The sequence below is a fragment of the Gastrolobium bilobum genome, unplaced genomic scaffold (genome assembly GCF_033153095.1).
Source record: "Gastrolobium bilobum isolate Gb01-03AN ecotype WA unplaced genomic scaffold, APGP_CSIRO_Gbil_v1 utg73160, whole genome shotgun sequence".
Lineage (NCBI taxonomy): Eukaryota > Viridiplantae > Streptophyta > Magnoliopsida > Fabales > Fabaceae > Gastrolobium > Gastrolobium bilobum.
In genome coordinates, this window is record NW_026895096.1 from 44,313 (window position 1) to 68,928 (window position 24,616).

Sequence of the window (24,616 nt, forward strand, 5' to 3'; positions counted from 1 at the left end):
AACTATGTTGTTTTGTTTATTTATTTCCTTATATTAATTGATTCACCTTTGAATGGTTATGATTTTCTTTTTTCTCTCTCTTCCTTTATCACCATTGATCCATCTTTGTACGGTTATGATTTGATTGCCGGAGATAAAATTATCTCAAGTGACCTGAGAAATGATAAGCTCATATATATACATATATATATATATATATATGGTCATGATCATTTTACATCAGTGTAAGTTAATATAACACCTCGTATATTTGAAATGCATATTAATAATTAAATTGAGGATAAGAGAGGATGTTTAGCGAAAATTCTAAGTTCTTGGTCAAAATACCTACGAAAGATAAAACGATAAATCAACAAATATGTAACCCTAAATTGTAAAATGATAAAATTAGGCCTCAAGTGATGAAAATAATACTGGAAATGGATTCAGAACGAAAAATTGAGTGGTTACGCAAATTTCTGGAAAATTGATGAATAATAGGGGTGAAAGTGGGCTGGGTTGGGCCAAGCTTTGCCCGGAAAAGCCCAAGCCTATGCTAAAAAAATTCAATTTGGCCTGGCCCAAGCCACTACGAGTCTAATTGTTAGCCTGACTCCATTTATTAAAAAACAAATGGTCTGGCCTAGCCCGTTATCTTGTTAATTTTTAACTTCCAAGCAGAATGATGAATCAACTTCACAAAATATTCAAATTATGTTGCTAAACCAAAAATCACAATTATGAATTACAATAAAACTCATCACAACCTGCATTTAAGTCACTTTCAAAAACAAAATGCTCAAATTAAATAACATATATTTCATCAGATCCAACAAACAAATACATACTATGTAAATTAAAATAACTACATGAATCCAACAAACACATCATGATGCTTGTAGTAAGTATAACATCTTCCAAAAACCTTTTAATATATTCATATATACAATTTAACATGTTGAGATGTCGGTTCCTCCTTCATAAGAAATAAAGTCAGATTTCTATTAAAATATAATCGAATATAATTAATTTATAAATAATTGCAATTGATTAAATTTATATCTTTCGTTTTTTCTTCAAGACATACGTATTCTATTTTATTTTATTTAAAATAAATAATACAATATAGGCCGGCTTGTAAGCTTATAGGTCAGGCCTTGTGAAAGTGGGTCTACGACCTATTTATTAAACAAGCTTTTTCAAAACCAAAGCCCGGCCAATTTTACGAAATATACTAAATCTGGTCTGACCTGACGTAGGTCGAACCGTAGGCCCCTGTAGGCTGGCCCGACCCAGTTTCACCCCTAATGAATAGCATTTTTAATGGATGAAATACCGCAGTACAGTTGAATCAAAAAACGTGCAAAGTGAAATTAGTACTCTAGGATTGAATATATGTTAGAAAAGGTAATTAGAACTAAGAAATATGATTATTGGCAAAATTTGATGGATTTTAGAATTTTTGGGGAAATGTGCCAATGGTGCTTGTTGCTTGAGTAATCCACCTTGTGAACTCAACCATGGTTATATGGGAAGAAAATTTCTCTTCCATTTCTTCATCAAATCCACTCAAACCTTACATGAAAATTTAAGTAATCCACCTTATGAACTTAACCAACACCTCTAATCTTTTTGAAAGCCCCTAAATTTTGTGATATTTCCTCTTGAAGCTTGCGAAAATTTGATGGAGATGGAGCCAATGGTGCTTGTTGCACGAGTGGTTGCTTGGGAAACATTCATATGAGTCTTAAGCATTGATTTGTGATAAATTTCCACACATTTTATTGGATTTTTGTTCAGATCAAAAAATGAAGACCTAAGCTTATGTCTTTGTGAATTTGGGTGGTTGGAGGCCTTAAATGACTTTGTGTCTTTGATAAATGTTACTTAGAATGATGATTGAACTCATAAAAATTCTTGTGAAAAAGTTTGTGTAACTTAGAAAAATTTCATGGATGAACATGGTTCTTGAGAAAATGAGTTGTTGGAAAATTGTGTAATTGAGTTGTTGGTGATTTAAATCATTGATAATTGGGTTGTATGAGAGTTTAATGCATGTGGATTGAGAGAAAAATCCCTTGGTTTCTATAAGGTATAAGTTCGGCCATATAGGGTAATTTTGAATAAAATTGTGTAAGTTTGTGTGTTGGCTTGATGAATTGATGTGGTAGGTGTTCGAATCAAGTAATGTGAACCTAAGTATGCACCTTGAACCTTGAAAATCCAAGATAATTCCCTAGCCCCTTGGATGCCTCACATTCGGCCATATAGGGTATTTGTGGGGAAAATTATGCTAAGTTAGGATTTGATGTAATTGTGGGTTGATATGATGTTGTAGGTGGCTAAGGAAACAATAAGGATGATTGAATAAAAACAAGAATTGGGTGTTATGGCCATAATGGCTTAATCATGAACATGTGGGGGGGGGGGGTATTGTGTTGTGTTAAATTGTGACTTGTTGGAAGAGTTGATTGATGATCATATGTGTGTGATCATTGTAGGTTGCCTCCCTCAGGAACAATCGTAGAAGATTAAAGCTTGGAGCTTGTGGATTGCCTTTGGTCCTTGACTAAAAGGATTTTGGTAAGTAATTACTTACTTGGATGTGTAGTTGTTTAGATAACCAATTGAGTTATCATTTTGCACATAGTAATTGTTGAAATGACTGTTTGTTGTAGGCATTTCTTTTGAAAGCTGAGGCTTGAGGTAACTTGAGATTGAAGCTACCTAGCTTAGGAGCTTCAAAGAGATAATCCCTTGGTACTGGGAAAAATCCACGTGTGTGCTCCTCCATGCCTAGTGGGGTAGTGGTTGAAAGTTGTTGGATGCAATAATATGTGTTATAACATGTTCATGCATTGTGTTTGTTGTTTAGTATATATTAGTTTATACCTATATCTCTGGCCAGTAGATAGATTATTGTATTTGTCGTAGGGGACTTCCACTGGAGAGGCCTCCGTATGGAGTTCCAATTGGTCGGGGGCCATAGAGTTGTTATCCGTTGAAGAGCACTCTTGGAATGTCTCGGGAGTTATAGTTGTGGGTGCCATGAATTATATCCCAGGGATATATTCTTGGTTGTAGACCCGATTGAGATTGTCATATGTCGTATGTCGTAGGCCGTTGTGCCGTGTTGATTTGCATGTTCCATTTATATATGTATTATTGTTTTATACATCTGAGTGAGCCATTGGGCAGAGTGATCCTCCATAACCTTTGGGTTACTAAGATATATTCGTATATCTCACCCCGCGTTATGGGGTTATGTTTCAGGTTCATCTAGCGGTGCAAGAGTGTTGGGCAAAAGGCCCACCGGATGATGTGGAGTAGAGCCATTGGAGTGCACCATGATAGTTTACATTTTTGCATTTTGGGATTTCATTTGGCATGCTAGTCTTAGTGCATGAACATGTAGTATTGCATGAGTGATGTATAACATGCCTAGTGTTTGTTCATGTAGTATTTTGGAGCTAAGTCTAGTGGTTATGTAATTATTATTATTTTGAGCATCATAGCGTAGTAGTTATATTTGTAGTGGATTTAAATGTAATTGATGTATTAAGGACCTTGTGTAATTAATTATGAATGTATGTGATGGAAGGGAAATAGGCCTATTTTAGGATATGATGTTGTTTAATTATGAGTATGCATGTAAATGGATTATGTCATTGAAATGGTTATCAATTGTATAAGGATTAAGTAGTGGATGACACTTGTGGATTAAATAAGGAATTGAGCAAATATTATTGTGTGTTGTAAGAGCACCAAGATATGTTGAACCTTGTGTGCCACCCTTGGTCAATTAGATACAATTTGGAGAATTAAAACTATAACACCCCGTTCCGGACAGATTTGTTAACTCACATATGGTACTTAAAGCGCAAAAAAATTAAATTCTAAAGCAGAAGACTTAACTCTTTTATCACTTTATTTACTACATAACTGCATTTCCAATATAGCCAAATATGTATAGTCCCATACTTGTACATAATTCTTATAATTAACCTGTGACCATAATTAACAGTCAATGTCTATCCGAATATGACAACTAGTACCATTCCAGATAGAATTTCATGGACAACATGACAGCTATAACTCGGACTAACTCAGGGATCTTAATCCCACTAATTAATCAACATCTGATAGACAACAATTTTAATCCATATAAATGAACAGACATCCATAATATGGCTCCGTGCCAATCTTGACATCAACTCAAATAATGACATACAATGTTCTACAAAACCTTTTGAACCCATTATCCTAACGACAATATAAATATGTCTATTTATCTCTGCATCACTCTGCACTGGTCCCTTGCCCTTTGAAGGCTCCCTGCTACAGCTATACTTGTAATTTAAATTACAGCCCCACGACGGGGTGAGAAATGAATCCCAATAAGACTCTGGATTTATGGAGCAGTCTCCACCCAAGAGTTCACTTATTGCATGAAAGGTCAGATATAAAGCATATAATACAACATGTTATTTTTATCAATATATCCCACTGATTTAATACAGAAGCATTTGTACTTCCAACCAGATATTTTTACAGAAGCATTTATACTTCCTACCTGATATCTCGATACTATACAATTCAATCACATCACAACATTTAATCTATTTGTCTACTTGAATTAAACACCGCACATCACAAATTAATATCACAATATAAATTTTAGATACTTGTCTATATGAATGCACATATACCAAACATCTAACAAATAATCATACAATATAAAACCAAGGTCCTATTTGACCAAAGTGGAACAACACAAACAGAGAAAACTCCTAAACCAAGAGTCTACCTCTCGAAGCTTCTATATCCGGCTTACTTGAATTACAAGAAAGCTATTCCAATTCCTTTGAACCCTGACCTTGATCCACAATATCACCCGATTCACATCATATTGCACTACTTATTATCTTGATATACTTGACAATTTCATTATTGACAATTCATGCCCATACCACTAGTCAGACCTATAAACCCTTGAATTCACTTGACAAACATTTAGTTAGTGTAATTCACCTTACACCTTATTATGTTTACTAATTCATCTTTATAATGAATTAACTCCAACACCTACCTTATTATCCTTTATATACCTTGACACTTAGGTAAATTCAATGATCTTTCATCATTTTATCCTCCATTAATCATGTTCAATATTCATTCTTTTTATCAATTGAACATTAAACCATATTTACACATTCACTTACACAATTCTAACTCATTTAACCTATTTAGGTCAAATTGTATACCTTATTTTTCAACATGATTTATCAACCTAAAAACTTTATAAATCATGTTAATTCACATTACTCCATTACTTAAACAACTTTGTTTAATCATCAAACAATATTTGCCATTTAAAACCCTATAAGGTTGAATGTTACATAGATAGTTTCCATGTTATTTATTTGATTTCTTTCCAAGGTAAATCACTTTAAACCTTGATTAACCATACACTAAACATATTTTCATCATATTAACATGATCAATTATTAATCCTCACTATTAGAGGACATGGTCGAATGGCCCTATGTAAAATAAATAGCTTTTACTTTTAATTTCTTAATCAATTTCAAATGAACCAATCATCATTTAATCATATTAAAACCCTAGTTTCACTTAGTATACTTTCAAACACATGATTTGCATAATAAACCCCTGAATGGCCAAATTATGTATTGTCAAAATACAAAACTCTTGAACTTGTTTTAAATATTTTCAAGCATAATTTTAACGTACAACCTCAAAACAACTTTAAACCACATCAAACAACATCAAATGTTCATTATCTTCACAAATCCTAATCAAACTTTTATCTCATGAAATATCAACTTCCAACCTTCAAAATTAAAACGTAATACCTTAAATAGCTTCCTTGAACACCAAGCTTTCTTTTCCACCAATTAATTTGTCAAAACCCTAAAATTTTCTCTCTACGTGAATAGTATCAACTCTCTTTGGATGAAGGTTTCTCTCACTACAAAGCTCTTCAAGAAGAAAAGAAAAGAGATTAGGATCATAAGATCAAAAGCTACAACTTTTGTGTAACAAGGTCCGGCCTTGGAAAAGGAAAGGAAGAAGACACATGTGTGGGACTCCTATGAAGAGTGTATATCCGGTTATACCTAGTGAAATATCACTAAGTTACTTAACTTTACAACTTTACCACTTTACACACTTGCTTAGATCCTATTAGTCCTTAAACTTCCCACTTGATTTGTCATCTTTTCATACAACATTCTAGATCCTTTACACCTACACAAACCGTCCAACAAGTGCAAGGGTGACTAGGATTGCTTACTTGGCAATTTCTACACCTTTAGACTTTTAAACTTTTCATTTATTAGTCCATTTGTTCAAGACTAGTCAACCTTGATTCTAATTGCTTAGTCAACACTAAGCCTTGACCTTTAAGAATATAAAACATACTAGGTCAGAAAGAATCAATCATACATAAAAAATCATGCAAAGAACTCACAAAGTTAAGTTATGTTAGTAACTTAACAACTTTGTATTCATCTTTGACCTAAACCAATTTCCATTGGTTTACCAATTTTTCTTACTTTGACCTATATTTAGAAATTAATCTAGACATTGTTTGATCACAGTAAGATCACTTTGAATCCATGAAATTAACTATAGAATTTAATTACATCATTAAAATCAACCTTTGACTTAACCTTGGTCAATTACCAAAGTAATCATAACTTTTCACATAATGACATCTATGTCCTCACACATACCTTATACTTATTTTAGGGTCCTATTAGACTTGTTTGGCATGAATTATATTCTCATATTAATTATCATGATAATTTCATGATTCACTGTTTTCATTTCCACTCAGCAATCTACTTAACTCACTAACCACTAATTTAACTGATCACCTTCATAATTATTCTATATTTTCACTATATATGGGTTTGGGTTGTTATAAAAACACACTTGGAGTAAGTAAGATTAGTTAATAAAACAAAGGAGATATCGTAAAAATTTGTAAGAAAATGATCAGTTTTAGAACCAACTTTGAGAGACCATATCTCCCTCCACAGATGTCCAAATGAGACTTGTCATACCTCATTTTAAAGCCTAAGATGTCATCTACACTGTCCTAAAATTTGGTACTATTTAGAGTTGTGTAGAGTCTTGTAGGTCTAAAAGAGTGAAGACTGTCCAGTGTAGGACTGTGAGATGATTGCTTCGGGTTGCAACTTCTAGAAATTATATCTCCCTCATTTCTTACTAAAATTAGGCTTATGAATATCAAATTGAAGGTCTATGTGTCTAATATTCTGCATAAAAATTTGAAAGTATTTGGTTGAGTAAAACGTTGGGAATCGCAGAAACAGTGGGGGATGTTAAGTTCCCTGTTTGAGGTTAGTTGGCAATTTTGCTTGTCTAACTTCAAACAATTATAACCAGAGCTAGAGAACTCCAAATGAGGTGTGTGATACCTTGTTATAAATGTGTAATATACTAAAAGATGAAAATTTATTGATGAGTATATCATGCCCAATTTTAAGAAAACCGAAGCACACTCTGTTTTGATAAAGTTGTAAAAATGAGTTTTGTGCTATGTAGGTTTATGAGAATCTCTTAGCAACTTAAAATAAATGTTGTATGATAATTAGGTATTTACAATATTACTTCTGCGTTTAGATTTTAGTTGCGATCACAGTTTTATATAATGCATAATCCGATCGCATACGTAATAAAAAGAAAAAGTTTTTTCGTATTTTTAAATAAACTGATGTGATTGTAACTGCTCTTAATATCATAATCAATGTTAACGCACCGATCCGATAACGAGTGTTACATTTACACTTTCAATCTTGGTCATTAATTCTATTTATCTCTAACGACTCTGATTTATTAGATATGTGAGTCGTTAGGTGCAAGCAAATCATGATTATATATATAGAGTCAGGATCATTTTACATAAGTGTAAGTTATACTCTCAATTTTGGTCATTGATTCTATTTATATCTAACTGCTCTGATTTATTAGATATGTGAGCTGTGATGTAACATCCCCGTCTCGAGCCGGTTCAATTAACATACACATGATATAAACAGAAACAGCGGAAGACTTAACTTACGAAAATATGAGCTAACTTTTTCTTTTTCTAACTTAATTCTTACTCGGCGTAAACGAAAATCGGGCAAAGTTTCCTCTATAAATCGGACAACTGGGGATTTTCCAATCTCACTCAGAAGCATTTCCTGATAAACAGTTTATACAACATATCAATTCAGAAATACCAGATATCCAAATATAATCAAATACCCATACATGGGCGCATGCATAACATGGCTCCGTGCCACTATATCTAACAACATGCCAGCAAAACGTAAACCTATCTGAATACTACATCATCATATAACGTTCCTGAATACTCAAATGTACATGCATCAAACTGACATACATGTACAAAACATATACAGGCCATATACAAAATAAAGGATCAATGTCATGATCCATCAAAGGCGGAAATACAAAATGACATTAATATACTTCCAAAAAGTAGTAGCCTACGGCCACTCAAAATCCAATCCGTCAACTGCCTCAGCCACGTGTCGCGTCCCTGCCTAGTGAGGACTCACCGGGAATCTGGGCACCTGAAAATATGTCCCCAACGAGGGGTGAGATTACAAATCTCAATAAGCTCCAGGTTTATAAAGAATTCTCCATACCCCTGGCTCACTCCTGCATGAAAGTCAGATACAGAGTATACAAATACAAAATATAACAGATATCATAACAGAACAGAGCATATATCCATATCATATCAGAGATGTGCGCCGTCATTCCCAAGGGAGGACCCCAAGCGGAAATCAACGCACGTGTTCCCGAGGGAGGACCCCAAAGCGGAACCAGACATATCAGAGGCGTACACCATCAGTCCCGAGGGAGGACCCCAAAGCAGACATCTGGGTACTATACAATCAATGGCCAGAGATTGTTACAGAAATCATATTACAGAAGTCATATCAGAGCAAAACTTATCATGTTATCAAATAACTCTATATGAATGCATCTATACAAAGCATCTAAATCACAGTCATACAGTCCAACCATAGTTCACTAACCATGGTGGAGCACTCAAGCAGGAAAAGACTCCTTAAACATAGAGCTTACCTCTTGAAGCTTTACCAATACCCTTACTTGTTGCACAAGTTACTTATATATCTTCAAGAGATTCTGATTCCTTTTTAGTCCCTAGGTACACCTAGAGCAAGAATCCACAAATACCAATTAATAAAATGCCATCATGCCTAGTTTTCACATAAGGCATACATTTTATCGCTTCTTTTCATTTCTTTGCGTTTTTGCCAATCCTATGCCAATACACAAGTCTAGACCTCTTTATAACCGTTGGTGTTCTTTAATTTAATCACCTATTCCCTTAGGAATTTTCAACATAAATCATGCTATTTTTCTTCAAAACTCATCACTTTTATACAATTTATTACAACACATTTTATTTAAAATAAAATGTACAAAATATATCCCTAAGCCACCCTATATGTCGAATTCCACAATGACAATAGGCAAAAGGGTTCTTTTCTTTTTACTTATTCTTTCTTCACTTAGTTAGTAACTTACACACACATGTATATATTTATATATATACATATCCACAATGTCTAATTAAATTTTAAACATTAAACTCCTCCAATATACATCAAGGTCGAAACATAGGAGCATACTACATAGGATTTTTTCCCACTTTGGCATTCTCACTAATGCACCAAATTTCCACTTATTCCAACATATTAAACCTTCCCAATACATACAATAAATTTTGTACATCATCCCCTAATTACCCTATCAAGGCCGAAATCTAGGGCATCTCACCATGGGATTTTTTTCCAATTTTATACATGTTCACATGCTTATTCCACCTTCCTACACCCAACACATCAACAATCCATCATCAATTCAAATTTTAAACTAATTTATATCTCACTCAAAACATGCTCATAAATTCCAAGACATAAATCACAAAAATAAAACTATAGGATTAGAGGTTTCTCACCTATAGTAGCTATTCCAAGCTCCAAAGAACAAACCCCAAGCTTTGCTCACTCAAAAGCCCCACTTTTCTACAAGCATGAATAGTGTCACGAATTGGGTTTGATGAATAACTCTCTCCACAAGCCAAATCAGCCCAAATGGAGTGGTGGAATGGATTCACTAGCCTTTTTCCTTAAAGATTCATGTATGGCATCATGGCTTTTGGTGAGAATTTGAGTGGAAATGAGAGGAAATAAAAAAAACTAACCTAGGTCCCTTTCCCCATGGAAGCGTCGAGCATCAGTGAGAGAGACGAAAAAGAAAGGAAACAGCGCGCAGAAAGAAGGAGAAATAAGGATTTCACCGTGTGTAAAATTTAAGTTACTTTAACTGGGTAAAAGTTTATCTATCTACACACCTCCATTTATTACCAAATTTTACCTAATGGACTAGAATATTTTTCTAGTCATATTTTTAACTTTACTTTCACTTTTCGGGTAACTTTGTTTACCCTCATTTTTATCCCTTAACTGTCATTTTAACTCATTTTTCACTAAGGGTGACTTTATTTCTTTTACTTCTAATTATTCTTCAATATTAAATCCCCAATTACTAGTGAGGGTTATTATATGTGAGATGCAAGCAAATCAATGATCATGATTTGGTCTAAAACTTCTTATTCTTACACTGGAATAAGAATAACTTGCCCTATATATATATATAAGTGCTTGAAACCTTTTTCGTGAAATAAGTCATCTTTACTAAGGGTCTTTTTGGTGAACATGATAGGATAAGAGGGCCAGATAAGAGTAGGATATGAAATGAGACTGATAAATGCATATTTTATCTTGTGTTTGATTTGCATTAGATAAATAGTTTGGTAGGATAATGTTATCTTATCTTATGTTTTAGACAAACTATATAGTGTCTTGATATAATATAAATAGACAAAATACCGCTTTGTTTTACATAATTTTATATATATTTGTAAAATTGATTTTTAAATTATTTTTTATTTATTTGCATATTAGTTATTATTTTAAACTATTAAAAAAATTTAAAATTCATAATTTTTTCTTAAATATATTGAAATACATAAATAACTTACGATTTTTTTTTAAAAAATATACCCTCACCAAATAAAATCTTGAAAACTAAATTTTAAATTATTTGTCAATATTGTTGGCGGATGGCTAGTGATAGTGGGTGGTATTGGTGACCGATGTGAGGGATGAGCACAATGGATGGTGGTAATGGCGTCAGTAATGACTGATGATAAATGTGATGGTTGACAGATGGCAACGACGGCGATGGTGAGTGGTGGCGGTGATGATTGGTGCCTGGTGGTTGGGGTTGGGGGCGGCGGTGGCCTAAGGTGGTGCCTGAATGGTGATGGCAGGCTAGGGTAGTTATTAGTGAAAGTGGTGATGATGGCGATGCTAGCGGATACAGGTGGCAATTGTGGGTTTGAATTGTCATGGTAGTGGTGACTAATTGTGGTGGTTGTGGTAAAGGTGGTCGATGGCTGGCAGTGGTGGTAAGGGCTGACCTTCACATGCCCGACAAAGTTCCTAGAATAAGAGCATATGTCTATATTTAAAATGAGAGTATGTAATATTTGTTATTCTATCCTATTTATTCCAAACCCAAGTCTCCCTAAAGATAACTTATCCTACTATGGAGAGGATAAATAAGGCAACAATATAAACTTATTATATTATATCGATTCACCAAATAATGGATAAGAATAAAATATAATAATTATCATATCTTGTTCTCTCTCTTGACTAGCAAATGTACTCTAAAACAAGTACTTAGAATGTACTTAAAAAAAAAACAAGTGTTTAAAAAAAAAATAAAAAAAGAACCGGTGCTTGAAAAAAAGACTGTAGTATGAAATTATGGTAAAGTGTATGTCATTTTAAAGGATGTAAAGTTGTGTCATTTTAAGAGAGAGAAAGAGATAGATAAAGGAAGAGAGAGAGTTGACAAAAAAAATAAAAGTGTAGGTCACACTTTTTTGTGAGAGTGAAATGATATAAGTTGTGTCATTTAAAAAGATAAACACTTTTCCCATGAAATTAATGCTCAAATATGTTTCTCACATTGTTTCAACAACTATAATAAATGACCCCAATTAGGGGTGTAAATGGGCTAGGCCGGTCTACAGGGGCCTACGACCTAGTCTATATCAGGCCAGACTTGGCCTATTACAAATAGTAAAATAGAATAGGTCTAGGCTTTTAAAAAAATCTATTTAGAAAACAGGCCATAGGCTTTTTTTGTACATGTTGAGTTTATAAGCCTACAGGTCGGCCTATATCATATTATTTATTTAAAATGTAATAAATAAAATTATTATTTTAATAATTTTGAATAATAAAATAATATTATTTTAATTATTCTTTTAATTGTTGAATGTTTAATAGGCTTAAACAGGCCTAGACCAAGACTTTCATTTTTTAAATACATGTCAGGCCAGACTGTTATTTGAGGTCTACACAGGCCAATAGACCAGGCCATACCCACTTTTTTTTAACATAGGCCTCGCCTATTTAAATAAAAGCTTAGCCTAACCTATTTACACCCCTAACCCGAATACATGTATTTATAATTTATAAAGAATTATAACTGTTTGGAGGTAGCTGGGTTGCATATAATGTAAAAAATAGTTATTATAACAAATGCATAAAATAATCAATTATTTGCGAGATAGAAATCACTGTTAGATGCCTCATTGTTATTATTATTATACGGAAAAAATTACTCTTATGTAACATAAGACTAGTTTATCTCCTGTAGATCCATAAAAAATCGTGATATTCTTTTTTTTGTAAATAGTGGACTCCATCACATGTGTCTTTACATCATAATATATCTTCTCTCATATAACATGAGATTAGATGAACCCTTATTATATATATATTTTTATTAATTATTATTGATGAATCAGTGAAGAAGATCTCCAACGGTCAAAGAATAAGGGAAGAGGAATCCAATGTAATGTTCACTCTCATTTTCCATATGACCCATAACGGTCACCTTTGCTATCACACTTTCTCTTTCTCTCTCTCTCACACACACTTCACGATATCTGGTTTTCTGGGTCTGAATTCATTCGCCTCTCTCTCTCTCTCTCTCTCTCTCTCTCTCTCTCTGTCTAAGTCTCTGTCGTGTGATCAATGGAACCCGCGAAAATCGATTGGAAGAGAGTAGAGTGGAACTTCATGGAAGACGAACTCTACGAGCACATCAACGCACCAAAGTGGTTTGACTTCTTGTCCCCTGCTAAGTCCCTCCATGATCATGATGATGAAGCCTGGTTTTGCAAACCTGGTAACTTTCTTTTCTTTTCTTTTCTGTCTCTCTCTCTCTCTCTCTCTCTCTCTCTCTCTCTCTCTCTTCTTCTTCTTCTTCCTCAATGGGTCTTGTTAATTTGGTGCTGGCTGTTGTTGTTGCAGATTGCAAACATCCCAAGACAGCAGAGGATTTTCTCAGATCAACAACTCCTTCCAAGGTTTTCCATACTTGTCTTCTACCCCCTCTTTTCTTTTTCTTTTTTTCTTATATCAGAGGCCCTTGTGTTCATTTTCTGTTTGGCAGCTTCGAAATTGTAAGAATTTTAGATTCTCAATCTTGGAAATTGTTTGGCAGCTTGTTTGCCTAGCTGTTTAATTTTTGTTTTTTCTTTTTGCTTTTTCTTTTTGCTTGGTCACTTTGTTGTATGCTTGTGTTCATTCTTCTACGGTTTCTAATTACGGTCTTATTCTAATGAATGGTCTTGTTACCTCTTTCTTTGTTTTAAATATTTTGTTTTTCTTTTTTTCTTGAAGGATTTTAGCCCGGCTTATGTTTCAGAAAATTTTCCATATAGTCACCAAAATAGAAGGTAATAAAATATAATATTTTTTCTTTTCCTATGCAATTCGAGATTCTGTTCCAAGATTGAAATTCACTAATTTGTATATACATTGAATATTGGTACAGAGATGCTAAAATCAAGAGAAGGGTGCCCGCCCTATCATCAGCTTCTCCCCAAGATGATACATCCAGATTCAACCAAGATAGTGAAAACCATAACCCGAATCTGTTTACTCCCCCAATTAAACCATTACAGCCCATTAAGGAAGCAATCAAGTCTAGTGAAGAGAAGAAGAGACTAGTTGATGACAATTTCCATGACAACAAGGTGCCTTCATTGAGATCAACTCTCTCCACGAAGAATTTGTTTGCTGGACGGCCTATTCTGAATCAAATCACAGAATTTTGCAATGAATTGAAGAGAATGGCAACAAGACCAAGGGAGAGAGATAATGCTGAAAATTTGAGCCCCATAGAGAGTGAAGCTGTTATGGAGAAGACCCCACATAGTCTTGTTCAAGCTTTGGCAGAGTCACATAGAAGAGAGAAAGAAAGGAAGCCACTGCTTGTAGTGTGTAAGGCTGAAAGATTGGAAGACATGTGTGTTAAAGGGAAGCAACAGAGAAAGAAGTAAGCATATTCTCCCTCAGAATCCATGTGTTTCCTTATAATTAGTGACTGTAGTGTAGCGTAATCTATGGTCCCTGTAGAAATTTTAGGAATTAGATGGAAAATGAAAAAGTAACTCATTTCAGTGAGGGGAATCTAATTTGAACTATAGAGACTAGTAGTTTTATTTACACATTAAATATGAGTATGAAAAGGCACTTATATACTCTCTGCCCTGGGTGTAACTACAAGCAACTGCTAATCACTAAGAAAGCAGACTCTTCTAATCACATAATAAAAATTTATATTTCTCAACAGTCCTCTATTCCACTGCTTGAAACAAATACATTGCTTTGATAAGTAGAATAACAGTTTGTCGGTTTAATATTTTCGACAACTAGCATGCCTACAACTGTGATAGTGCCAATTGAAATTGTAGTGTTAAAGAGTTAAATAATCATCTTCAATCTAAAAAAACTTCTTCTTAGGAGCCACATCTTCACTTCACAAGCATGTTTACTTAGTGCCAATTGTAGTGTTGAAGAGTTAAATAATTGTCTTCAATCTAAAAAAAAAAAAAACTTTTTGTTCATGTTCATACTCTTAGGATGCCACATCTTCACTTTACAAGCATGTTTACTTAGTCTACCTTGCCAAGAAGGGTGATGGTTAAGTTAGCCACCAGGAAGAACAAGTTCATGTTATTAAATGGTTACGCAACTGATAAGAACCTTGAGGAGCACCACCCCAAAAGCTAGCTCATAAGGTGTGAATATCCAAGGTATTATAAACCTCACATTAGTTGCCTATACAACCAATGTGGGCCAAGTCTCATACCTTATAAATAGGTCCTAACATTCCACCACACTCTGCAGCCCCAGCGCCTACGCAGGCTGGCTTTGCGCTAGTCTTTTAATAGCCCCGGACAAATACTGCAATGCTGGCGTCACCACCCATGCTGCTCGATTGCAACCGGGAGATATAGTGGAAGGCTCTTATACCATTTGATGAGAACTTTGAAGTGCATCACCCCAAAAGCTAGCTCAAAGGGTGGAAGTGCCCAAAGCCTTATAAACCCCACATTAGTTGCCCATACAACCAATGTGGGACTCCAAGTCTCATACCTTGCAAATAGGTCCTAACAGCAACTATTATAGGTAGTTCTATCATTCATATAGCCCTACTTGTATTGTAAATAAATCTCTTCTATTATAATTCTGACTTTTTACATCTCTAAATATTTTTCATGGTATTAGAGAGCCCCTTTAGAAATAACCAAACCATTTTGGAAGTTCTCATGGCATTCTCCACCATCTCATCATTTTCTTCAACTGCTGCGTGAAACTTGTCCTCTTCTACCCTCCCTTTTTCTACTTCAAACATAAAAAATTATATTCATGAGATGCTAGATTTCAGCAACAATCTTATGTGGCAATCTTTTTTCCTGTTCTCAAGGCATTTAATGATCTATGATCATGTTGATGCCTCTACTACCGTCCACACTCTACTATTTGCAATGATGATTACAGTCATGACACCGTTACACCCAACCCTGCCGTTCTCCAAATGCTGCAAATTGACTAGTTTATGGAGTATTTTGAATCCTTGACACAACAATAATGACACCTACGGATGCTTGAGCTTCCATTGAGAAGTGGTTTATTGTTAACAGAAAACATATTTTGTATACAATATAATATATGTCTAAAGAGCTATTGAAAATAAAACACATGCTATTGATACTCATGCACGCCTCTCTATGATGTTGACTTTTAAAATCTCTAAATTTTCTTCACCATAAATCCATGGTCAACTTTATGTCTCACTCCTTATAGTCCTCACACGCACATGCTTCCCCCTCTTGTACTCTCTTGTGCACCTCCCTCCGCATATGCCACCACTCACATACTATATGTATATTTTTATGACTCCCGATCTCTTTCATCTCCTTTACTTGTTCCAACTAGACCTTTCTACCTTCTTACGATGACATGACTTGCTCATTGAAGAGCCCCAATTTTTGTTCCTAAGGTTCTTTGATGAGCCAAGGCATGCGCTGAGAATTGAGGAAGAAGAAAGGAAAGGTATCTAAAAGTCAATAGGTATAGGACACATTCATCCAGTAAACATGGGTGTGCATGAATCAAATGATTAGAAATAGGCAATTATCTAACAATCTTGCAAAATGCAAATTCAGTGAATGTAAACTGTTGTTTAACTTGAATATCAACTATTGCAAGTTATCACTCTCTAGTATTTCCTGAGTTAATCAGTTTTGTATTACTGTATTCAGCAGAAGACCTGACGAAGCAGAAAACATGCCTATGACTCTTGACTTGGAGAATCTAAGACACAAAAGGGATGAGAGCTTACAACAAATTCGAACAAATCCTCCCTCTCCTCAATGCTTCTCTGCCACACGTGGACTCAATAAAATCACTCCTTCAAAGGCTTCTTCCAAATCCCAGCTAATGGTATGTAGGCTGCACTTATAAGGTCATACTCTTCTGATTGATAGATGACTGACATGACAATGCTAACATTTGATTAGACAAAATCAAACTATACCATCAAGATTAAAGATAATCAGCCTAAAAGAATTTCAAATAGGTTAGGCTCAAGGTTTTAATATTTTGTTCATTTGGACCAATCACAATCTTCTGCGTTGGGAGATATTACATGCTGGTCTTGATTAGCAAGCATCATTGCCTTGTTGGCTTCTTGACTTCCCTACTTCATCTTTACTTGCTGTTCACTTAAATGTCATAATATTTAATTTTATGCTTCTTATTCTTATTATGTTGCAAGCTGGGAAAATATTTTCTATGGGAGAGTACCGAGTACTCGATACATCTTTCACTAGATATGACAAAAAATAAGACATTTATTGTACCCTTATTATGTTTATTTCCTCCCATATATTTTTTTTCTCCTTTTTAGTAAGGTAGTACCTACTTTCGTTGCACGAAAAATGTGCTCCCAAACTGGGTGTGTGTTAAAACCTTATAGGAATACGAGAGAATAGAAAGTGTTTGTACTCTTGTACAACTTAATGAAGTATTGATGTGCTTTATTTTGCAGGAGAGAGCAATACTTGAAGAAGTTGAGCAAAACAAGGAAATAGTAAAGGAGTCTTGTGCAGACAACAGCAGAAGCATTGCAATAGTTGATGGAAGAGAAACAAAAGCCTTGGACATGTTTTGGTTCTTAAAACCTTGCACGCTGTAAGGCTGAATTCATTAAAATCTTGTGCAGACAACAGCAGAAGCATTGCAATAGTTGATGGAAGAGAAACAAAAGCCTTGGACATGTTTTGGTTCTTAAAACCTTGCACGCTGTAAGGCTGAATTCATTAAAATCTTGGGGGAAAGCACCATAAAATTCATTCTTTCATTTGTTTTCGTATTTCCTTGAAGTTCAAATAAAACAGAACTGTTTTATTTAGGTCGATAGCCATTCATTCTTCATTAATTGTCTTTTGTTCTCACATGTTATTCTTGTACCAATTCTTTGTCGTTGTAGCTATTCTTTTTAAATTGTCTCATGTATGCACATATTCTTGTACCATTGATATATAAGAATCTGAAACTGACGATTCAGTACACCCGTACTGAAACAGAGACTTGTTAATAAATTATCTTCTTTCTTTTGCGTATGACTTGCTTGAGGAATTAGTGCGTAGGTTTAAACATTTAATATCATTGTAGCCACTTTAACAATAACTTGTATGTTATGATCGAACAAGCCTAACTTCTTTTCTCAAGCGTCCTCAACTTGTTTTCTTTAATTTGCGAAGCAAATTATCATGAAAAAAATGTTTGTGATTTTAAATATGAAAGAGTCATGTTATTTTAAAAAAGAGATAGACACAGAATAAATTTGTTATTTAAATTTTAAATTAAAAAAAAATCATCCACTTACTCTCTCTCATAATTTTTATTTTCTGTGTCTATCTCTCTTTCATAAAATGACATAACTTATGTCATTTAAAATGACAAACACCATGACCAATTATCTTTGTCGGCTTTTTGAAAGTTTTAAGTCGCATTTAAAGCTTCTTCTTCGATTCTTGTACTTTCTTTTTTGCTATTTCAACTTCAACTTTGTCATCAAAATTCTCCAATAAATCTGTATAGGTTACGGGAAAAAGAAAAACAAGTTTTGAAAAGGAAACAGTAATAAATAGCTCACTGAATTCGAAGACAGAATATAGCATGTAGGAAACGATTTCAAATTCAAATTCGAAACCAAAAATAAATGGGATACAGTCAAACAGACATATTTTCAAGAAGAGGTAATGAAAAAAAAAAAAAAAAAAAAAACTCCCTCCTTTGCATTAGGTAAAAGATATTAATATTTATTAAAAAAATTAGAAAAGCTATTATAAATGAAAAGTAAAAACTTTTGATAAAAAAAAACTTTATCATAAGAGAGTGAAATCAATATCCATCAAGCTCATGAATTAAGAGAGTAAAATCAATATTATCAAGCGCATGAATCAATAGGTAGGACTTAATTTTGCCTCTCTTAAAAACAAGAAATTTTTTGCCAGAAATAAAAATAAAAACGAAATGAATAAAAACTTTAAAATTTGTTGTGGTAAATTATAGATAGTTTAGGCATAATATAAAAAATAAGTATTTTTATTCTGTCATGTTAAAAGAATGTGATATTATCGTGAAAAATCATAATAATATAAAAGTGGAACAATAGTGATAAAAAAAAAAAATATTGAAATAATAATTATAAAATCATAATTCATCTAATTGTGATTTTTTCACATGTTTTTTTTTTTTTTTTTTTTAACATCACAGGATCATTTCCAAAAAAAGTAAACATACTGGACAACAAAATGAAGTAAAAAAACTACGCAAATTCCCCGCTCCCCTCGTTTGAAATCATCCTTTTTCTAATTTTCCCTCACTTTCCCGGGAAAATGCCCAGGAGACGCAGGGCTCCAGTTCCAGACGTACTATGGCGCCTATTCCGCGATCGAGCACGAACTCTATCAGACACCATCGTATCGTTGCTCCCTCCTCCGCCTCCGTCGCCGGACCTTTGCCGCTGCAAGGGGCGCAGTTGCCTTGGCTGCAGTCACGACTCCAGGTCTTTCCTCCTCAGACCAGATGACCCCTCCGATTATCGAAAACTCCTCGCAAAGTGCTTCGTCGTCGTTTCCGAAAACGCCCCTTCAATTCCGTTTTTCATCCCCCACTCCAACTCGCCCCAAGATCAGGTCTTGTTAAAAAGAAGTGCTTTTTCCCCCTCTAAGAATCAGCGTTTGGATTGATAAACTTTTTACGTTTTAAAAGTGATTGTGGAAATTGAAAAGGCTTTCAGAAATTGGATTAGAGGTTCCTTTAGGATAAGCGCTTTATTTATTTGTATTTTTAGCTTTTATGAAATGCAAATGATACTTTTGCTTTAGACGTAAGTCCTTTTCAGCTTAAGGAATGCATTAATTTTATTTATTTGTTTATTTATTTATTTTTGACGTTAAGAAGTGTTTTAGATTCATTGGTTGTGAAAATATGTGCAGTGTTTATTTTTCTTTTGTATTGGGGGTTGCGTTTTTTTTTATTGGGGTCTGGAGATAATGCTTTAGGAATTGCTGATTTTGAATTTCAGATTGTTAAGAGGACCATTGAACTGATGTTATATCGAAGGGAACCAGCCTATTCAAATGTGTTGTGCTCTGGTTATGATAGGGTAAGCTTCTTCTTTTCTTTTATTCTTTAATGCTGTACAACTTTTTAGTTCGAAGTTGGTTTCAATTGCTGTTTTCCATCATAAAAGTATTCTTAAAGTTGGATCAGATATTCAAAGGTGTTATAATGCAGTGGCACTCTTTAGGTGCTACCTAGAGTACTTTGTTTTATTCGTTGCTAAGCTGTTGATCCTGAAACTTCAACTGTGGTTATGAACTGCGAGATATTACATGTTGTAAGACTGCATACTTTTGGATGCTTTTTTTTTTCCTTCCTTGGGTGTTGAAATTATAGAGATTTAAGACTGAATTATATGAAATTGATATTGATTTGATGTGTTATGATCTTGATATAGTCTTTAAAGCACTAAACTCTTTATACAACTAATAGGCTCAAAATCCTAGTTAAATAAAGAAATAAATCATGAAATATAAAGAAGGAAGGAAACTATTCCTTAGAGATTATATAATATACTCTAAACTATTCAAAGATACAGTCAAGTTATTCTGATATATTTTACATACATTCTAGTACCCCTTAAGCTAAAGTTTATTAAGCTTTAAGTTTGTTATAAATGCCCCCTTTTAAAATAAAAAAATAACCAAATAATATAATCTGGACTCAAAAAACGTAGTTAGAAAGGCAACACAGGATGCAACCAGTTTGCGGTCTAGGCATCAATGGTTGGTTCCAACAAGTTGTGCTGTGGAAGATAGATGGGCTATCTCATTCACACCTATAAGCTTGAAATCCAGCAATGAAGGTTGGTTGCATAACCGTGCAATGAAGGCTGTTATGGTTCACCAATGAAGGGTGGATGCAAGCGATGAAGGCACCTAGGGTCTAGCAATGAATGCTAGTGGATTAGCAATGAGGGTTGAAGGTGGGAAGGTGATGTGTGGCTTACATGCACTGATTAGAACTCGAACAGTGAGACATGGAAGACATTTTTTTTTTGCTACGGGGATTTTGGAGGAGGCGCAGTAGGACTAGCTTGTTAGTGTTATAGCACAGTGAAGAGAAAAGGACAGTTGTGCAATGGACATGATGGGTTTCGAAATATTTTCCGCTGGGCAGGGGTTCTATTGTGTTTAATGCTTGTGGAGAGAAATGAGAAGAAAAGAATAATGGAGATAATGATACTGTTACAATTGAGGTTTTGATTTTAGAAAACTCTATAGTGGATAAAGACTGTTGTTGTAAATAGTGTCATAGAAGTCCCACGTTGTGTATATGTCTTTATATGTCTTATTTGGTTTAATATATAAATGAAATCTCCTTCGTGTAGTTGACATAAGGATCACAATGAATACCTCTTGTCTCTTGGTAATTAACATGGTATCTAGAGCCTAACAAGAGAAATCCTAATCTGCGTTTTTTTCCGGTGGACCATTGTCCGCTGAGTAAAATTTTTTTTTTTTTCCAGAAACAGTCATATCTGTCAGTTTCCGGCTTTCATATATCGTCTACGGACCTGTCTGATCACTGCCGCCATTAGGAACCACTGTCCGCCGCCGTTGACCGCCGTCTCCGACGACTTTTCCGGCGAAACACCTATCGATCTGATCGCCACGAGAAGGCGGTCCTTTCTGTCCAGGACCCAATCTCAGCTCCTCAGCCACGCGCTCTCACGCGTGTCAAACAGCGGCTGCAACCCGTTTTGTTGCAACGGCGCGTGGAGGCACGTCCCGCTCCGGTTGGCCGTCGGACCACCACGGTTCCCTTCGTCTTCTCCTTGCGCACCTGGATCTGTCCTCACTTTGTGGTTTTGACTTCGTTCCGGTTTCGCACGGCGTCTTTTCCCTTGTTGGTTACTATTCACGCGTGTTTCTTTGCTTTCCATTACTGTTCATCTTTGTTTCAGGTGACCTATGGCTGATTCATCACCCCACGATGTATCCAAGGGTTCTTAAAAGAATGACACGCCTGTTTTTACTAATTATGTTAATGTTCCGCTGCACGTTGACAGGTTGGATGGCTCCAATTATGATTCTTGGGCTTCTGATCTCCGACTTTGGCTTGATGGACTGGATTACACTGACCATCTCATTACTAAGGCTGAGTCCATCTCGGTAGATGTACGCCCTCATTGGAAAAAGGTTGATGCTCAGTTATGTAGCATCATCAAGTCTACCATCCACTTGTCCTTGAAGCAGATTTTCCGTGCTCACGTCACTTGTGAGTCTGTTTGGCGTCAGGCCAAGTCACTTTATACCAATGACACTCAGCGACTCTATGGTGTTTGTCAAAATTTAAGTTATCATCGTCTTTCACCATCCCATTTTGCTTGCCTCTCTTCTCTTTCTTCTGTATCTGTTCCTAAGACTACAGGTGAGGCATTATCACATTTTGGATGGCGACATGCCATGATTGATGAGATGAGTGCACTTCAGAGCAGTGGTACCTGGGATCTGGTTCCCCTTCCCTCTGGGAAGTCTGTTGTTGGCTGTCGATGGATATACACGGTCAAAGTTGGTCCTGATGGTCAGGTGGACCGTCTCAAGGCCCGATTGGTGGCTAAAGGTTATACTCAGGTATTTGGCCTCGACTATGGAGACACGTTTTCTCCCATGGCGAAAATGACTTCTGTTCGCCTCTTTGTTACTATGGCAGCCATTCATCACTGGCCTATGTATCAACTGGACATCAAGAATGCTTTCCTCTATGGTTATTGTTGGGTGGTTTGCAGATGGTGGAAAAATATAAGTTCTGATAGGGGACGTTCCTCTGTTCTTGCAGAACACAGATTCGTCCCTTAGTTCCAACGCAAGTGTACGCATCAAGTAATAAAGGGAGTATTAATGCCCAAATTATCGTTCCCACGAGGATAGAGTGCTAATTATAGTTTTATCACTGTTTATAAAGAATGAAAATGAGAAGAAAAGTTAGTAAATGAACTGTCTGGTCAAACGTTCCCTACTGTCTTGACAACGTTCCTCAGGAACAGTAGGTTCAATCTGATGGCAAACAGTTGCTCGCTGCGTTATGTATGTGATCCTTCCTGTTTAGAAGAAGGTGAGATAATAATCATTGGAGTTTTTATAAGTACTAAATAAAATAAAATAAAAACTGCTAAAACAGAAATAACTATAATCAAGAGACAACAGGGTGGTGGTTAAGACAGTTTAACAGAAGGAACGGATTCACTGCTTCACTCTTAAAGGGGCTGTTTTCTCTGCTCAAGACTTAGTACCTTTTGGCTTTGTCCCAGTTTCTTTGCCTGCCAACTCTGATTCCTCAGCTTATGGTCTAGATGGCTCACAAGTTTCCATATTCCTATGGCTCCCTTGACTCCAACAGGTACTTAGTTCAGAACCTTAAAATGGACGAGTTGACCCCTTATTCCTAAGGTGACCAGTAGCGTTTTTGCCATGACATCTACCTTCCCCCAATGGCTAAGCTGTCTGAAATCCCTTCCTTATGGAAGTTCCTTTCTCAGTATGTACCCAATTTCCATTGGCGCACAATGAATATAGCTTACTTAGCCAAAGAAATACAAAAAACTTCGGTCAAGAGTTTTGAAAACAGTTCTTTAAGAGTTTCACAGTTTACCCGTTCCACAGATAGTTCAGCTCATGGCTGATAGTTTAAACATAATTATTCTCAACTGAGATCACATAGACCCGAGATTCAGTCAAGAGATAACAATTGGAACGAAGAGAAAAACACTTATATTAATTTAAAAGACAGTTTACAAAAAGAAACAGAAGATGGAGAAAGATGGGTATTTGCTCGTGAGGAGTCTTGATGGTTGTTTACAGAGAAGAGAAGAGGGGTTGTCACTTAACTACAGTTACAACTTAAAATTAAACTAAGTTACTAACTACTACTAAGTGATCTCTTCCTTTCGGACTGCAAACCCTCCAGGATTCGATGATGTTTTTGTGTGAGGGTGGTCCTATTTATAGCTGGAAGAGGAGTGGCAAGACTGTAATTCCTTTGGAGCTAGTTGCTTGAATGAGGGGACGGGACTGTGGCAGCAGAGTGTGAAGCTTGCGTGAATTGCTGGATGGAACAGGATTTTGTGATGATTAGCCGTTGTTTGCAGACCTTCCCATGCTTTGCTTTTGTTTTCAGCCAATGAGAACTCTTGATTCTCTGCTCTTCACGTTTCCAGCTGCTCTGTTGGTGCATCGCCTTGCTTTTTAGAAGTCTTTAACTCTACGTTACCTGCAAAGTGTACAAAAGCATTAAATGAATGGAGCAGGTGCATTAAATGCGTTTCAGTCCGTTCCCCTTTTAATATATTTTAAAGGAATACGTTACCATACGTTACCATCCGTTCTCCCACTGTGTTTTTGTCACAAATATGTAAAACAAGTGATTTTCATGCTGAAGTTGCTCATCAGATGAGGGAACGTATGGTATTTTGTCATCAAAATGGACTTAGATGGGAACGAATTTACGTCCCATCAGTGATCTACGGG

At 35.3% G+C, this 24,616-nt stretch overlaps 2 protein-coding genes across 3 annotated transcripts in view; both read left to right on the forward strand.

Annotated features, from left to right (window-relative positions):
* Positions 1-13,193: 13,193 nt before the first annotated feature.
* LOC133297817 (uncharacterized) lies at positions 13,194-17,926 on the forward strand. Of its 2 annotated transcripts, none has more exons than XM_061497060.1 (6): positions 13,194-13,347; positions 13,473-13,528; positions 13,845-13,900; positions 13,999-14,502; positions 16,775-16,955; positions 17,563-17,926. In XM_061497060.1, the coding sequence occupies exons 1-6, from the start codon at positions 13,194-13,196 to the stop codon at positions 17,707-17,709; spliced, it is 1,098 nt and encodes a 365-aa protein (XP_061353044.1). In that variant the 3' UTR covers positions 17,710-17,926. The 2 variants fall into 2 exon arrangements, with proteins under 2 accessions (XP_061353044.1, XP_061353110.1); XM_061497126.1 differs by having other exon boundaries at positions 16,778-16,955.
* A 1,491-nt stretch (positions 17,927-19,417) lies between these two features.
* The window catches only part of LOC133297746 (telomerase reverse transcriptase), a 41,393-nt gene continuing 36,194 nt past the window's right edge, over positions 19,418-24,616 (forward strand). The window contains exons 1-2 of the mRNA XM_061496960.1: positions 19,418-19,717; positions 20,110-20,190. Coding sequence (XP_061352944.1) covers positions 19,418-19,717; positions 20,110-20,190 — 381 coding nt within the window. The remainder of the gene's footprint in view (positions 19,718-20,109; positions 20,191-24,616) is intronic.